Source organism: Bombina bombina, chromosome 12 (assembly GCF_027579735.1).
Source record: "Bombina bombina isolate aBomBom1 chromosome 12, aBomBom1.pri, whole genome shotgun sequence".
NCBI classification, from domain to species: domain Eukaryota; kingdom Metazoa; phylum Chordata; class Amphibia; order Anura; family Bombinatoridae; genus Bombina; species Bombina bombina.
Genome location: NC_069510.1, coordinates 104,055,111 through 104,074,346, shown reverse-complemented (window position 1 = coordinate 104,074,346; position 19,236 = coordinate 104,055,111). Strand labels below are relative to the sequence as shown.

At 36.8% G+C, this 19,236-nt stretch overlaps 1 protein-coding gene across 1 annotated transcript in view; it reads left to right on the top strand.

Annotated features, from left to right (window-relative positions):
- Positions 1-19,236, top strand: part of CACNA1F (calcium voltage-gated channel subunit alpha1 F) — a 365,125-nt gene that overhangs the window by 222,798 nt on the left and 123,091 nt on the right. Inside the window, exons 15-23 of the mRNA XM_053695830.1 lie at positions 8,350-8,557; positions 10,138-10,258; positions 12,541-12,619; positions 13,294-13,333; positions 17,484-17,532; positions 17,619-17,751; positions 18,123-18,252; positions 18,334-18,393; positions 18,712-18,818. Coding sequence (XP_053551805.1) covers positions 8,350-8,557; positions 10,138-10,258; positions 12,541-12,619; positions 13,294-13,333; positions 17,484-17,532; positions 17,619-17,751; positions 18,123-18,252; positions 18,334-18,393; positions 18,712-18,818 — 927 coding nt within the window. The remainder of the gene's footprint in view (positions 1-8,349; positions 8,558-10,137; positions 10,259-12,540; positions 12,620-13,293; positions 13,334-17,483; positions 17,533-17,618; positions 17,752-18,122; positions 18,253-18,333; positions 18,394-18,711; positions 18,819-19,236) is intronic.

Below are 19,236 nucleotides of genomic sequence, written 5' to 3'. Positions count from 1 at the left end.
GTTATATCACCACTGGACAGTAATATTTGTTATATAACCACAGGACAGTAATATTTGTTATATAACCACTGGGCAGTAATATTTGTTATATCACCACTGGACAGTAATATTTGTTATACCACCACTGGGCAGTAATATTTGTTATATCACCACTGGACAGTAATATTTGTTATACCACCACTGGGCAGTAATATTTGTTATACCACCACTGGGCAGTAATATTTGTTATATCACCACTGGACAGTAATATTTGTTATATCACCACTGGACAGTAATATTTGTTATCCCACCACTGGGCAGTAATATTTGTTATCCCACCACTGGACAGTAATATTTGTTATATCACCACTGGGCAGTAATATTTGTTATACCACCACTGGACAGTAATATTTGTTATATCACCACTGGGCAGTAATATTTGTTATACCACCACTGGACAGTAATATTTGTTATATAACCACAGGACAGTAATATTTGTTATATCACCACTGGGCAGTAATATTTGTTATATCACCACAGGACAGTAATATTTGTTATATCACCACTGGGCAGTAATATTTGTTATACCACCACTGGGCAGTAATATTTGTTATACCACCACAGGACAGTAATATTTGTTATATAACCACAGGACAGTAATATTTGTTATATAACCACAGGACAGTAATATTTGTTATATCACCACTGGGCAGTAATAATTGTTATATCACCACTGGGCAGTAATAATTGTTATATCACCACTGGGCAGTAATATTTGTTATATCACCACTGGGCAGTAATATTTGTTATATAACCACAGGACAGTAATATTTGTTATATCACCACTGGGCAGTAATAATTGTTATATCACCACTGGGCAGTAATAATTGTTATATCACCACTGGGCAGTAATATTTGTTATATCACCACTGGGCAGTAATATTTGTTATATCACCACTGGGCAGTAATATTTGTTATACCACCACTGGACAGTAATAATTGTTATACCACCACTGGACAGTAATAATTGTTATACCACCACTGGGCAGTAATATTTGTTATATCACCACTGGGCAGTAATATTTGTTATATCACCACTGGGCAGTAATATTTGTTATATCACCACTGGACAGTAATATTTGTTATACCACCACTGGACAGTAATAATTGTTATATCACCACAGGACAGTAATATTTGTTATATCACCACTGGGCAGTAATATTTGTTATATCACCACAGGACAGTAATATTTGTTATATCACCACTGGGCAGTAATATTTGTTATATCACCACTGGGCAGTAATATTTGTTATATCACCACTGGGCAGTAATATTTGTTATATAACCACTGGTCAGTAATATTTGTTATACCACCACTGGACAGTAATATTTGTTATATCACCACTGGGCAGTAATATTTGTTATATCACCACTGGGCAGTAATATTTGTTATATCACCACTGGACAGTAATATTTGTTATACCACCACTGGACAGTAATATTTGTTATATCACCACTGGGCAGTAATATTTGTTATATCACCACAGGACAGTAATATTTGTTATATCATCACTGGGCAGTAATATTTGTTATCCCACCACTGGACAGTAATATTTGTTATATCACCACTGGACAGTAATATTTGTTATATCACCACAGGACAGTAATATTTGTTATATCACCACTGGACAGTAATATTTGTTATATCACCACTGGACAGTAATATTTGTTATACCACCACTGGACAGTAATATTTGTTATATCACCACTGGACAGTAATATTTGTTATATCACCACAGGACAGTAATAATTGTTATATCACCACTGGACAGTAATATTTGTTATATCACCACTGGACAGTAATATTTGTTATATCACCACAGGACAGTAATATTTGTTATATCATCACTGGGCAGTAATATTTGTTATATCACCACAGGACAGTAATATTTGTTATATCATCACTGGGCAGTAATATTTGTTATATCACCACTGGCCAGTAATAATTGTTATATCACCACTGGGCAGTAATAATTGTTATATCACCACTGGACAGTAATATTTGTTATATCACCACTGGCCAGTAATAATTGTTATATCACCACTGGACAATAATAATTGTTATACCACCACTGGGCAGTAATAATTGTTATATCACCACTGGGCAGTAATATTTGTTATACCACCACTGGGCAGTAATAATTGTTATATCACCACTGGACAGTAATAATTGTTATATCACCACTGGACAGTAATAATTGTTATATCACCACTGGGCAGTAATATTTGTTATATCACCACTGGACAGTAATAATTGTTATATCACCACTGTGCAGTAATATTTGTTATACCACCACTGGGCAGTAATAATTGTTATATCACCACAGGACAGTAATATTTGTTATATAACCACAGGACAGTAATATTTGTTATATCACCACAGGACAGTAATATTTGTTATATAACCACAGGACAGTAATATTTGTTATATCACCACTGGCCAGTAATAATTGTTATATCACCACTGGACAGTAATAATTGTTATATCACCACTGGCCAGTAATATTTACAAAGCAGAAAAAAAGGGCGCCTCCTAGTGTAGCCAATAAATCATAGATGAAGTATAGAAGAAAATAAACATACTCACAATGTGGAAAGGCAGAGGTAATGCCTAGGAAAGTGGTCTGGAAACTTGACAGTGTCCCAGTGAACTGTGCACCATGCAGTGGCTGCTCCTCCCAAAATCAGAAAAAGAATCTGTAGTAGGAAAAAAATGTGGAACAAAAGAGGGCGACCCCTAGTGCAAATCAATTGTGGAGATATATTGAGTATTAACTTAGTAGAAAGGGAATACTCACAAATTGTATTGCACACAGTAGTGCAAATGGAACATACTAGGTATATTATGGTGACCTAGTGCACATGTGTACACAGATCTAACAATGAACCTGTGTTAAAAACATCATTTGCCTGAGGAAAAAGCATGGTTAGTGCTTAGAAACGCGTAGCATTGTTTTTAACACAGGTTCATTGTTAGATCTGTGTTTTTTAAAAACTACTTGTTTTTATTAAATCTTTTATATCCACTTTACACTGGAGTCTTCTGTTCTTCGGTTCTGACGTTCATCCACAGCTCACTTGGAGTTCATCTCCCACTGCAGCAGCACTATCCTGGTACACATGTGCACTAGGTCACCATAATATACCTAGTATGTTCCATTTGCACTACTGTGTGCAATACAATTTGTGAGTATTCCCTTGCTACTAAGTTAATACTCACGAACAGTAATATTTGTTATACCACCACTGGACAGTAATATTTGTTATCCCACCACTGGACAGTAATATTTGTTATATCCCCACTGGACAGTAGAATTTGTTATATCACCACTGGACAGTAGAATTTGTTATATCACCACTGGGCAGTAATATTTGTTATACCATCACTGGACAGTACAATTTGTTATCCCACCACTGGGCAGTAATATTTGTTATATCAACACAGGACAGTAATATTTGTTATACCACCACTGGACAGTAATATTTGTTATATCACCACAGGACAGTAATATTTGTTATACCACCACTGGACAGTAATATTTGTTATATCACCACAGGACAGTAATATTTGTTATATCCCCACTGGACAGTAATATTTGTTATATCACCACTGGGCAGTAATATTTGTTATATCACCACAGGACAGTAATATTTGTTATATCACCACAGGACAGTAATATTTGTTATACCACCACTGGACAGTAATATTTGTTATATCACCACAGGACAGTAATATTTGTTATACCACCACTGGGCAGTAATACTTGTTATACCACCACTGAACAGTAATATTTGTTATATCACCACTGGACAGTAATATTTGTTATACCACCACTGGGCAGTAATACTTGTTATACCACCACTGAACAGTAATATTTGTTATATCACCACTGGGCAGTAATATTTGTTATATAACCACAGGACAGTAATATTTGTTATATCACCACAGGACAGTAATATTTGTTATAACACCATCACTATTATCATATCTGTGTTGAAAGTGAACTTGATCACAGATCCTGACACCCATATCTGTAAAGGGATTGCACAAATCTGTCTGTTGTAATTATAAAGTACTTTTAATCTGATATTAGGATGAGCACGTTGTGCCATATAATTGTATTTTATCCCTTATACCCTTTATACCGTACCCCTGCTGCCCACTGCTAAACATAATCATTACATTTGTATATACAGAACTTGTTCTCATTAAAGGCACATGGAAATTAGACTGAAACGTTTATGATTCAAATAGAACTTACAATTCTTCAAAACCTTCCATTTTACTGCTATTTGCCAAATCGGACTCTTTCGTTTGGTATTTTGTGTCATTAAAAAAATAAAAAAATCTCCTCTCTGTGAGAGCGTATTGAGCACTATATTGCAGCAGCGAGTTGAAAGTAAACCATACAAAGCATGGACAACATTGATTTTGGTGATTACAATCCTACAATTACAGGTACACATCAAATTTAAGAGCCAAAGGCATGGGATAAATGCTCAACATTCACAGATTGGTTGGCAACACACATCTGCCACAAATCTGCATACGATTGGATGCAATAAACAAGATGGCGCTGTCAATACCAAGAACATTTATGGTCCTTTTTGATGATGATTGAACGGCACCATATATATATATATATATATATATATGTCAACAGTTGCAAAATCAATTACAGATATCAATACCAATGTATACCTATCAGTAAATGACATTAAAATATTGTTACTGGGGAAAAAAGAAAAAGAAAAAACAAGCTAAAGTCTATCCAATTGCTACACACATGTACACTGCTAACCCAATTAACTGATTTCATTTTTCTGTGATCAACAGTCTTTGTCAGCGGTTAACGGTGCCATGGTGGGAAAATGGAAGCTTTGCTTGACTTAGAAAGATTGTGATCACTTTAATTAAAAAACGAAATATGGAAGATCGTGTTCTCTTGGTGTTGATATTTCGGAAAGATTGTACTTAACCTCAGTATTGTAACAATGCAATATATGTGTATATATATATATATATATATATATGTATATATATATATATATATATATATATATATATATATATATATATATTCAAGAAATGTACGGAGGGGACGCAACTGCTTGGAGCTAAAAATTTGGCAAAAGTATTTCTAAATACTTATTGTATAGATATACATCAATGAATGTGGTGCAGACCCTTTAAATATTTGTAGTGGGTTTAACAAGAGAGAAAAAATCCTGGATTATAATCCTGGATAAAAGACAGGGGATTCAGCACTCTTTTATAAAGAATTTTATTAGCTCTTACAATAGGTAATGTATCCAAACTCTGCTTTGGCCGCTGAAAAAGAAGGCGGTACCGCCTAAGTCAGTCAGAGGGGTTCAGTCATGTCGATTATTTCATCCGTAATTCCAAGTTTATTGGTAAATCTCTGTAGTATACGTGTAATGGCGGCGCTTTACTTCCCTGCTCTTTCAAAACCTTTGGGGGAGATTTAATAAGCAGCGAATGCTGCTTTCTCCGTCCGTAGTTTCCGGCTCTTATGACAGCTGTTCCTTAACTTGTCGGTGGTGGACTGCAATCATCCCAATCTGATACGATCGGGATGATTCACACCCCCCGCTAGCGGCCGATTGGCCGAGAATGTGTAGGGGGCGGCATTGCACAAGCATTTCACCAGAAATGCTTGTGCAATGTTAAATGCCGACAGCGTATGCTCTCTGCATTTAGCAATGTTGGGCGGACATGATTCGTTACAGCAAATCATGTCCGCCCAACACTTACTAAATCTACCCCCTTGACTGCAACAGCAACTTAGAGACAAGGGGCCCCCGAATGGAGCTTGAGGGCCAATGTTTCTGGCGAGTCTTCAGACTCGCCAGAAACAGCAGTTATGAAGCAGCGGTCTAAAGACTGCTGCTCCATAACCCTGTCCACCTGCTCTGAGCAGGCGGACAGTGATCGCCGGAAATCAACCCGATCGAGTACGATCGCGTTGATTGACACCCCACTGCTGGCTGCCGATTGGCCGCAAGTCTGCAGGGGGCAGCGTTGCACCAGCAGCTCACAAGAGTTGCTGGTGCAATGCTGAATACGGAGAGCGTATTGCTCTCCGCATTCAGCGATGTCTGTCGGACCTGATCCGCACTGTCGGATCAGGTCTGACAGACATTTGATAAATAGGCCTCTAGGAGTCCCAATATGATCTTTATTTGTTTTCACGTTTGTGGTTCAACTGGAATCATCCAGGACAACAGCGAATGAACAGCAGGCAGTGTATCAAAAGATGAGTGTACTTTTATAAAACAAATCTGTAGCGTATCATGTCCGCCGCACATCAATAAATGCTGACAGCATACTCTGTCGGCATTTATCACTGCACCAGTAGTTCTTGTGAACCGCTGGTGCAATACCGTCCCCTGCAGATTTGCAGCCGTTAGCAGGGAGTTTCAATCAACCCGATCGTATTCGATCAGGTTGATTTCTGTCTGCAGCCTCAGAGCAGACAGACAAGTTATGGAGCAGCGGTCTTTAGACCGCTGCTTCATAACTTCTGTTTCCGGTGAGCCTGAAGGCTCGCGCGTAAACAGGGGCATCAAGCTTCATACGGAGCTTGATAAATCGGCCCCTAAAGCTGAGATTTGTTTTATAAAGTACACTCTTCTTTCGATCCACTGTCTGCTGTTCATTCGCTGTTGTCATGGATGATTCCTGTTTGACCACGCACACAAGAACGACTAAAGTTTATTATCCTTTTATGTCTAGTGAGTGCTTTTCATTGAGTTCTTACTGTTGTTTTGAAGCTATCACATCATTTTGGGTCTCGTTGTCTCTAAGTTGTAGTTGCAGTGAAGGTTTTGAAAGACGTCTAGGGAAGTGAAGCGCCACCATTACACGTATACTAGAGTCATTATACAAGTCTGAGAAGAGGCCTGTGCTGTCAGCAGCCTTCTCAAGAAAGGGGATTGTTTTACTTTGCATCTATAGATTTTAGTTGCTTTTATAGTTACTGGAGTTTTACACCTCTGATCAAAAGTACACTGCAAATTATGTTCTCACATTTTTAGTTTTTTTACACCATGTCATGAGTAGGCAGAAATGTGAAATTCACATTAAGGGGTAGATTACGAGTGGAGCCCAAATTAACGCTTCCGCTTGAATGTTAATTGCGCTAGAATTGAGCTTTTTGCGCTCATCGGATTGCGCTTGTATTACGAGTTGAAAGTAAACTGTTTTCGCTCACTCCCATACAACCCCACTCTTACACAATCCCAATCGCATATTCTCATTTGCGCTAAACCGACATGAAAATTTGAATGTTTCACATTAAAATGTTCTGCCCATAACAGAATATGTTCAATCTATTCATAAATACAAATTTCTATATATAGCTGATGATATTTTTGTACAATATATATCTATACCTATATACTGTATATACATGATTATATGACATGGTATAGATATATAAAATTACACACATATATATATATATATATATATATATATATATATATATATATATATATATATATAGGAATATCTATTTACAAATACATAGAACATATTCTGCTATGTGCAGAACATTGAAATGTGAAATATTTACAGTAAATACATAGTTAAAACCTTTATTAAAAATGTATATTGCAAAAATATGCTAATATATGTACACATATATAGACATATATACAGTATATAAGGGCTCCAATGCACTTATATATGTCTATATATGTGTACATATGTATTTATGTGTTTATATGTGTATATATGTCTGTAAATACATATAGAAACATATAAATACATATGTACACATATATAGACATATATATATATACAGTATATATATATACATATCCATCTTTAGACATGTATATGTATGTATCTCAATGTTAAATCCCTTTGCCTGCTTTTTTACCCTAACACCTGAGATTTCATATGTTTAAGTCTTTTATAACATTTGTGTGATTTTTTGTATTTTTGATGTGTTTTGTGTAGCTTTTTAGTTTTGCGAAACACTTAACCAAAGCTCTAAAGTCGCGGTAATCATTCTAGCGTAAATCGTGATTGTGCTCAAGCGATCGCGTTTACTTTCAACTCGTAATACCATCAGTAAACTCAACTCATAATCTAGCCCTACGTAGGCAAAACATTCAAGAGAACTAAAGTTATTGTTTTCAGTGTTTCCAGGTGAGTGTGTCATAGGGCTTTGTGGGTAAAAAATCTCATTTTTTGAGTCTGATATTTTATTACTAGATCACTAGCCTGCCCTGTTTTTTTTCCTTATCCCCCTCACATCTTTTGTCCCTATTATATGCAGACACTGGGCTTCCTTGAGCAACCTTGTTGCGTCGCTGCTGAACTCCATGAAGTCCATTGCGTCTCTGCTACTTCTGCTCTTTCTCTTCATCATCATCTTCTCACTGCTGGGAATGCAGCTCTTTGGGGGCAAATTTAACTTTGATGAGACCCAAACCAAGAGAAGCACTTTTGACACGTTTCCTCAGGCCCTACTCACCGTCTTCCAGGTGATGCCCAACAATATGATATCGGTAGCACATTATTGTCTAGTACATTGCTTGACAAATCTGTTTAAAAATTAGGAGCCAGTAAGAATATTTAGGCGCCAGACATATTTTTAAGCGTCAGACAGTGAAAATGATATATAGATATATGAAGAATAACTCGTTATGAGTCAGGGTAAAAATACAGGATCCAGTGACTCCCAGGTTCCTGAGTTTGTCGAGCCCTTGTCTAGAGGGTGCTAAACGAGACCTACAGCTCAGGGCAGGTTTCCTCTACCCACTCCCCCCATGCACATTATACTCTGCTGTCCTAAAGTAAATATCATCTTGCTCTGATTAGTCATGCTAATAATTTATGTGACATTAAAGGAACATGGAACCCAAAATATTTATTCAATGATTCATATAGAGCATACAATTTCAGACAACTTTTCAATTTACTTCTATTGTCACATTTGATTCATTCTCTTGATATCCTTTGTTGAAGGAACTGCAATGCAGTACCGGGAGCTAGCTGAACACATCAGGTGGGCCAATGACAAGAAACAGCTAGCTCCCAATAGTGCATTGCTGCTTCTGAGCCTACCTAGGTATGCCTTTTAACAAAGTATACCAAGAGAATGAAGCAAATGAGATAATAGAGCATTCTCAATTGTGAAATAAAAAATGTGGGTTTCATGTCCCTTTAACCTGCTATTGGCAATAGTTTATCATAACTACATCACAGATTCAGAAAGGATTTGCTGACCCAGAATGCAGCAGTACTTTACATGTGTTTAGCTAAATAAATAATCACACTTTATTATAAGAGAGCCTTAGCTTTTTGTGTTTTGTTGTACATAAAGTAACCTTCTTTGTTAGATAATTATGTTCAGAAAAAATGGTGTAGACATTTATGATGTTACTACAACCAGCACACAAGTTATATAGCTCTTTACTTAAATCAGTATATTGCTTTAGGAAAATATAGCAGGTGTTTTACACTTTATGTTATCTGGCAAAATGGAATAGTAAAATCATTTATGTATGTTCTATGCTAGTCAACATATCTATCTGTCTATCTATCTATCTATCTATCTATCTATTTATCAATCTATGTCTATCTATCTATATAGCTATCTATCATCTATCAATATCTTTTTATCTCTGTCTGTCTGTCTATGTATGTCTGTCTGTCTATGTCTATCTATCACTATCTATGTCTGTCAATCTATCTATCTATATATCTATGTCTACCAATTGATCTATATCTATCTATCAACCAATCAATCTCTATATATATATATTTATGTATGTCTATCTATCATCTATCCATATCTATATTTATCTATTTATCTCTATATATCTGTCTGTCTATCTGTATCTCTATCTATCTATCTATCTATCTATCTATCTATATATCATCTATCCATATCTATGTCTATCTATCTATCTACAGTATCTTTCTATCTATTTATCTATGTCTATCTCTCTATATCTGTAGTTTCTATGTCTATTTGTCTGTCTGTAGCTGTCTGTGTCAATCATCTTTCTGTGTTAATTAATATACAATACCTCTGCCTTCTTTTTGTGTTCTGGCCCAGATCCTGACAGGCGAGGACTGGAATGCGGTGATGTATGATGGAATCATGGCTTATGGGGGACCCTTCTTCCCTGGAATGCTGGTCTGTGTGTATTTTATCATCCTGTTCATCTGTGGAAACTGTATCCTTTCAATCTGAAGCTACTGTGTGAGAGGAGGTAGTAGGAGTAGATTGCAAAAGGGAGTAATGTGACACAGATAAATAACCTCCTCTAATTGTACATGCTACAGTGTGCAATCAGTGCACTCGCCTTCACTTACACATGCAATAGTTCATCTCAAATGACCCCCAACATATGTATCTGTAAGCCTAAGAGAACCCCTCGGGATAAAGACAGAAAAAAAGTCTATACAGTTGTTCCTCCTTAAAAAATAAATAAATAAATAAATATATATATATATATATATATATATATACAGGTATATATATACACACGTATATGAGTCTATGATTGGCTAATGGCTGTCACATGATACTGGGGGCCGACAAATTGAAGTCAATTTTGAAATTTGTCGGAAGAAAATCTACTGCTTATTTGTATTATACTGTATTTCATGGTCCTTTAATACTCAGTAAATGTTTATGTTTGTAAGGGTAGAATATTCACGTCTGTTTTTTGTAGAAAATAGTCTCACTAGTGATGCCTCAGAAACCTTTCAGACAGAGCTACCAGATGATTATGAACGTTCTGGGGGTGTGATCAGGTTTCTCACCGAAACCCCCACCCAGCATGTGGAATTAGTAAAGATTGTGTTGCTTTTTTTTAAGAATTTTTTCTTGCAGTCCTGTCTCGATAATTTTTCTTTATTTAAAACAGTAGTGTAAGCTTATTATAAACAGTAGTATAAACATGTTATAAACAGTAGTGTAAATGTATTATAAACAGTAGTGTAAGTGTATTATAAAGAGTAGTGTAAATATATATATAAACATATTATAAAGAGTAGTGTAAACGTATTGTAAACTGTAGTTTAAGCGTATTATAAACAGTAGTGTAACGTATTATAAGCAGTAGTGTAAACATATTATAAATAGTAGTGAAAGCGTATTATAAACAGTAGTGTAAGCTTATTATAAACAGTAGTATAAACATGTTATAAACAGTAGTATAATCATATTATAAACATTAGTGTAAGCTTATTATAAACAGTAGTATAAACATGTTATAAACAGTAGTATAATCATATTATAAACAGTAGTGTAAATGTATTATAAACAGTAGTGTAAGCGTATTATAAAGAGTAGTGTAAATTTATATATAAACATATTATAAAGAGTAGTGTAAACGTATTATAAACTGTAGTTTAAGCGTATTATAAACAGTAGTGTAAGCTTATTATAAACAGTAGTATAAACATGTTATAAACAGTAGTATAATCATATTATAAACAGTAGTATAAATGTATTATAAACAGTAGTGTTAACGTATTATAAACAGTAGTGTAAACTTATATATAAACATATTATAAAGAGTAGTGTAAGCTTATTATAAACAGTAGTGTAAACATGTTATAAACAGTAATGTAAATGTATTATAACCAGTAATGTAATCATATTATAAACAGTAGTGTGAGCGTATTTTTAACAGTAGTGTAAGCGTATTATAAACAGTAGTGTAAACATATTATAAACAGTAGTGTAAGCATATTATAAGCAATAGCGTAAACATATTATAAGCAGTAATGTAAACGTATTATAAACAGTAGTGTAAGCATATTATAAACAGTAGTGTAAACGTCTTATAAACAGTGTAAACGTATTATAAACAGTAGTGTAAGCATATTATAAACAGTAGTGTAAACATATTATAAACAGTAGTGTAAGCTTATTATAAACAGTAGTGTAAACATATTATAAACAGTAGTGTAAACATGTTATAAACAGTAGTGTAGTAGCAGTAATGTAAATGTATTAGAAACAGTAGTGTAAGCATATTATAAACAGTAGTGTAAACATATTATAAACAGTAGTGTAAACATATTATGAACAGTAGTGTAAATGTATTATAAACAGTAGTGTAAACGTACTAAAACAGTAGTATAAATGTATTATAAGCAGTAGTGTAAACTTATTATAAACAGTAGTGTAAATGTATTATAAACAGTAGTGTAAATGTATTATAAGCATTAGTGTAAATGAATTATTAAAACAGTAGTGTAAACATATTATAAATAGTAGTGTAAATGTATTATAAGCATTAGTGTAAATGAATTATTAAAACAGTAGTGTAAACATATTATAAATAGTAGTGTAAATGTATTATAAGCAGTAGTGTAAACTTATTATAAGCAGTAGTGTAAACATATTATAAACAGTAGTGTAAATGCATTATAAACAGTAGTGTAAAGGTATTTGAGCTCAGGGTAAGCTACTTACAAATATTTCCTTGACCTAAATGTGTAGATATTTTACTGAACGTCTTCTTGGCCATTGCTGTGGACAATCTCGCTGACAGTGACAATATAAACAGCAAAGATAAAAAGTAAGAATGGGATGATTAACTTGGGATAAGCACTTCTTAAAGGGACATTAAACAAAAAATGGAAGATGGGTGTAACTACAGATTCATATCTGAGAATATTTTTGCACTTTATAATGCAACTTTGTTTTGTCAACTTTTTATGCTTTTCCTTTTCACTGATTTCCCTGTTTCCTGGAACAGAAGGGCCCTTCCTAAACAATCACAACCTTTACATGTATATGGTGTATGAATGTAGATAGTTGTTCACACATGGGCAGTAGAATAAATATATGGTTTAACACTCATTCTTCACAGTTAATTTATTATTTAAGTTATAAGATATTAGGTAGATTTTTTTTTCTTTAAACACACCCAAAATAATTTCTTATCTCCATAGGGCTGAGTATCTCAATCCTCTGTACTGCACCAACCCCCCCCCCCCCCATAAACTGTCCTAAGTCTCACTAATGTAGGAGCTTTAAACATATTTCATATGGTGCCTGAGAACCTCTGTATCCTTCTGTTTCATCCTCCATTTCCACATGGGATGTCACATTAACTTTTGTATCCTAAATCACCATCTGTTAAATCATTGTGGTTGAATTGTGATACAAGCTTGCCCTGCATGAAAATGGTTTGTTTTATTTTCTTGTCCTGAATATTGTTAATTATCAACTTCTCATTTTACTGTGCAGGGGCAATAAATCTGAAAATAAAGACGACAACTTGGAGAAGGTAACTTTATCATGTTGTGTCTGTGCACTGACACTAAGGGGGATATTTATCAATCCGTCAACCGCAAATACGCTGGAATTCCGCAGCGTAATTGTGGCGAGCTTGATTCGACCTAGTTATGAAAGCCTACAGACCGGCACAAGTTGAAATCTGTGACGTAACATACGATCCGCCGGTCTCAATCCGACACAGATCGATGCTTACGTCATTACAGATGTTCCAAATATACATTCGGCACTATTTGACACTTTTTCAAAGTTATCAAATAGTTAACCGGTCCGCTCGCAGCTATTCCGGCCCAGTGTACCTGGTTTTCAATCCGCCACCCTGGAGGCCGCGGATGCCATAGGATTCAATGGGAGTCTGAAAGCAGCGAAAGCTTATGTTCGATGCTGACAGATATCCCATTATTTTCTATGGTTGAAAACCAGTAAAGTTTACACCTAACACCATAACATAAGCCCCGAGTCTAAACACCCCTAATCTGCCGCCCCCACATCGCCACCACCTACATAATGTTATTAACCCCTATTCCGCCGCTCCCGGACCCCGCCACAACTAAATAAAAGTATTAACCCCTATTCTGCCGCTCCTGGACCCCACCGCAAATAAATAAAAGTATTAACCCCTATTCCACCGCTCCCGTACCCCGCCACAACTAAATAAAAGTATTAACCCCTAAACCCCTGGCCTCCCACATCACTACCACTAACTAAACCTATTAACCACTAAACCGTCAGCCCCCTACACCGCCATAAACTAAATTAAGCTATTAACCCCTAAACCTAACAACCCGCTAACTTTACATTTAAATTACAACATTCCTATCTTTTATAATAAATTAAAACTTACCTTTAGAATTAAAAGAAACTATATTAAACTATTAATTAACCTACCCTAACTATTATCCTACAATTAAATTAAACTATATTAAACTATTAATTAACCTACCCTAACTATTATACTAAAATTACATTAAACTACCAATTAAATTAACTATATTACATATTTAAAAAAAACTAACCCTACTCAAATTATTTAAATCTACAATAAAATATTACTAAATTACAAAAAAAAAAACTAAGTTACAAAAACAAACACTAAGTTACAAAAAACAAACAAACCACAGTATCAAAAATAAAAACGAATTACACCTAATCTAATAGCCCTATCAAAATAAAAAAGCCCCCCCCCAAATAAAAAAACCCCTAGTCTACAATAAACTACCAATTTCCCTTAAAAGGGCCTTTTGCGGGGCATTGCCCCAAAGAAATCAGCTCTTTCACCTGTAAAGAAAAATACAAACACCCCCCAACAGTAAAACCCACCACCCACACAACCAACCCCCCCAAATAAAAATCCTATCTAAAAAACCTAAGTTTCCCATTGCCCTGAAAAGGGCATTTGTATCGGCATTGCCCTTAAAAGGGCATTTAGCTCTTTTACTGCCCAGACCCTACTCTAAAAATAAAACCCACCCAAAAAAACCTTAAATAAACCTAACACTAACGCCCGACGATCCACTTACAGTTATTGAAGTTCCGCTTGAAGGATCCATCCAGCCGGCAAGAAGTCTTCATCCGGGCGGCCTCTTCCATCTTCATCCAGCCGGCGAAGTCTTCATCCATGCGGCCAGTTCTATCTTCATCCATCCGGCGAGGAGCGGGTCCATCCTGAAAACATCCGACGAGGAGCTCCTCTTCAATACGGTCTCCGCCGTAAACTGGATCTTGAATGCAAGTGACGTCATCCAAGATGGCGTCCCTTGCATTCCTATTGGCTGAAAGGTTCCAATCAGCCAATAGGATTTGAGCCGCTAAAATCCTATTGGCTGTTCCAATCAGCCAATATGATTTGAGCAGCTCTCATCCTATTGGCTGTTCCAATAGGATTAGAGCTGCTCAAATCTCTTTGGCTGATTGGAACAGCCAATTGGATGAGAGCTGCTCAAAGCCTATTGACTGATTGGAACCTTTCAACCAATAGGAATGCAAGGGACGTCATCTTGGATGACGTCACTTGCATTCAAGATCCAGTTTACGGCGGAGCCCGTATTGAAGAGGAGCTTCTCATCGGATGTCTTCAGGATGGACCCGCTCCGCGCCGGATGGATGAAGATAGAAGAGGCCGCATGGATGAAGACTTCGCCGGCTGTATGAAGATGGAAGAGGCCGCCCGGATGAAGACTTCTTGCCGCCCAGATAAAGACTTGTTACCGGCTGGATGGATCCTTCAAGCGGAACTTCAAAAACTGTAAGTGGATCATCGGGGGGTTAGTGTTAGGTTTATTTAAGGGTCTTTTGGGTGGGTTTTATTTTTAGAGTAGGGTCTGGGCAGTAAAAGAGCTAAATGCCTTTTTAAGGGCAATGCCCATACAAATGCCCTTTTCAGGGCAATAGGGAGCTTAGGTTTTTTTAGAAAGGGTTTTTATTTGGGGGGGGGTTGGTTGTGTGGGTGGTGGGTTTTACTGTTGGGTTATTTGTATTTTTCTTTACAGGTAAAAGAGCTGATTTCTTTGGGACAATGCCCCGCAAAAGCCCCTTTTAAGGGCCATTGGTAGTTTATTGTAGGCTAGGGTTTTTTTTATTTTAGTGGGGGCTTTTTTATTTTCATAGGGCTATTAGATTAGGTGTAATTCGTTTTTATTTTTGATACTGTGGTTTGTTTGTTTTTGTAACTTAGTGTTTGATTTTGTAACATAGTTGTTTTTTTTGTAACAGTCATTTTTTATTGTAGATTTAAATAATTTGAGTAGGGTAGGTTTTTTTAATATGTAATATAGTTAATTTAATTGTTAGTTTAATGTAATTTTAGTAAAATAGTTAGGGTAGGTTAATTAATAGTTTAATATAGTTTAATTTAATAGGGTAGGTTAATTAATAGTTTAATATAGTTTCTTTTAATTCTACAGGTAAGTTTTAATTTATTATAAGATAGGGATGTTGTAATTTTAATGTAAAGTTAGCGGGTTGTTAGGTTTAGGGGATAATAGCTTATGGCGATGTGGGGGGCTGGCAGTTTAGGGGTTAATAGGTTTAGTTAGTGGTAGTGATGTGGGAGGCCAGGGGTTTAGGGGTTATTACATTTATTTTGTTGCGGTGGGGTCCGGGAGTGGCAGGATAGGGGTTAATTCCTTTTATTTAGTTGCGGTGGGGTCTGGGAGCGGCGGGATAGGGGTTAATACTTTTATTTAGTTGCGGTGGGGTCTGGGTGCGGCGGGATAGGGGTTAATACTTTTATTTCGTTGCGGTGGGGTCCGGGAGCGGCGGGATAGGGGTTAATACATTTATTTAGTTGCGGTGGGGTCCGGGGGCGACGGGATAGGGGTTAAACATTTTAGTATAGTGGCGGTGTTTAGTGACAGGGTATAAATAAAGTTGGTAAAAAGCCGAATAGCAGCGAGATCGATGACTGTTAGTTAACAACAGTCTGCTGCTCATCGCCCCGTACTTGGTGCGTGGCTTTTTGCCGGCTTTTTTTATAAATATGGAGATCGTATTCAGGTCTGCGGCCGCGATGTTAGGTGATGTTAGGCGAACGTATTGGTGCCGGCGAATGCAACAATGTTGACGGCTTGATAGATAGGCCCCTAAAACTGTTGTGATCTGTGACTTGTGAACACAGCTTCAGTTATCCTTTACTAAAGAGAGACATTTCTCTCCAGTACTATTCTCTTTTTATATTCAAGTGGGGAGAAATGTGCCAGACTTTGGTGCAAAAGCACAAAAGTATTATGTAGCAATTGAAGAGATGCTGTCACCTTGGTGTATTTTGTCTACATTGGCACACAATTTTAATAACATAAAAACATAGGTTTTAAAAGCAGATAAGAACCATAGGCCCAACAAGTCTGCCCAAATTTCCTATAAAATGTAAGCTTCTTCATAGGATAGTCTTATGCTTATCTCAGGCCTTCTTAAAGTCCCCACAGTCCTTACCATCTCTAATGGAAGTTTATTCCATAAATCAACCACCCATTCTGTGAAGGAGTGCTTCAAGAAAACTATTCAGTAACTAAGGGTTTCTGAGTACCTTTATTTGTGGATTTTAAGGACCATGGACATTTAAAGCCACATAATATGTATTATAATGTTGGAAACCATAGGTTTAACTCTTGTTAGTATCCTGACATGGTGATTACTATTTGTAGACTCCTTGTGAGGAGGAGGAGAACGAAGAGGAAGAGGGGAGTAATGCATGTAAGTATGTGAAGGAATGGGCTACACAGCAATACACTGCTGGCCTCTGGCAGTGGATGACTTACCCATATCTCTTTCACTCTCAGCGGAAGAGGAAGAAGACGAGGAGGGCAGCCTCCCAGACTCCCATCTGGATAAACTGGCAGAGTTTGCACCAAAGGAGAAGGTCCTTCCAATTCCTGAGGGCAGCGCATTCTTCATCCTCAGTAGCACCAACCTGTGAGGCTCTCTTTCTAAACTGCACTTTGGCTGTGCTTACGTGTCATGCATGTCATTGTCCTCTTTATGTGTCTTTCCCTCCTCTATCACTTTATTCTAGTGTCCACTTTATCTTTACTTCTCATTTTCTCCTATAGTTTTTTTTTCTGTCCATTCTAGTATAGAGTGTAGTCATCATCCACCTCTCTAACTATTGTTTCTTCTTTAGTTCTTTACTTCTTTCTTTATTGCATAATGCATTTCCCCCACTCCAATCGCCATCTCCTTGTATTTGTGTAACATTTTTAAGAGCACCATATTTTTTTCATTTCTCCCCTTTCCTCTGTCCCCGGTAATCTCACATTGTGCCTTTCTCTCAACTCTTTCCATAGCTTACGTGTTGGGTGCCATCGGCTCATTCATCATCACATCTTCACCAACCTCATACTGGTCTTCATCATCCTAAGCAGCATCTCGCTGGCGGCTGAGGACCCAATCCGAGCTCACTCATTCCGTAATCACGTAAGTTTTGATGCACATGAACCAGCATGCTTGAATTACATTGTCTTTCACAACATAAATGTGTTGTTTTTTTCTTTGCAGATCTTGGGATATTTTGATTATGCTTTCACCTCCATATTCACAGTGGAGATCTTACTGAAGGTGACCAGACCCAGCGTAGCCCCTTTTCACACTACTCCCTCAGTTAGTGCCTCTTATCCCACCATCATCCCCTCTTGCCTTCAGTTGTATGTGTTCCAACCTCGTACCTCCTTGTGCTCTGGCCTAAAACTCAGGTGAGATGTTACTCTACAGATTGTATGTCTTGGACTCCCAGGTATCCATAATGCTGTCTTATAATATTGGTGTGAGCTTCAATGGTCAGTTGCACTTTGACTTACATTGCAACAAGAGCACTCACATTCCCTTCTCTCACTGTTTATTTCTCTGTTCATGTGGCTGGTCCCTTAATCATACCAGATGACAGCGTATGGTGCTTTCTTGCACAAGGGCTCCTTCTGCAGGAACTGGTTCAATCTCCTGGATCTACTGGTGGTCAGTGTGTCGCTCATCTCCTTTGGGATTCAGTAAGTCCAAAGAAATCCCTTGTCCGTCAACCGTCTCTCTCTGAAGTCAAATAACTGCTATTGGCCCAGATTACAAGTGGAGCGCTATTGATAGCGCAGGTTGCTATCAATTTTGCTGGACCGTGCTAAACTTAGCACGTAGATTGATATTACAAGTCTATGGTAAAACAGATTAACCAGAGAAGGAAAGGATACCGTGCTCACGCTAAATATCTTTTATATTACAAGTTGAAAGTTTTGGGCTGCACTCGAGCACAACGCAAAATAGTGCTAGAAGAATTAGTGCGACCGGAGACCTGAAGTAAAGTGTAAGGGTTAAAATAAAAGTTTCTTAAAACACATGGAAAATATGTTAACCCCTTCACGCAGTTAGGCTGTTCCATTCCGTCCTAACAGCGCTGGGCTTTAACGCCGCTAG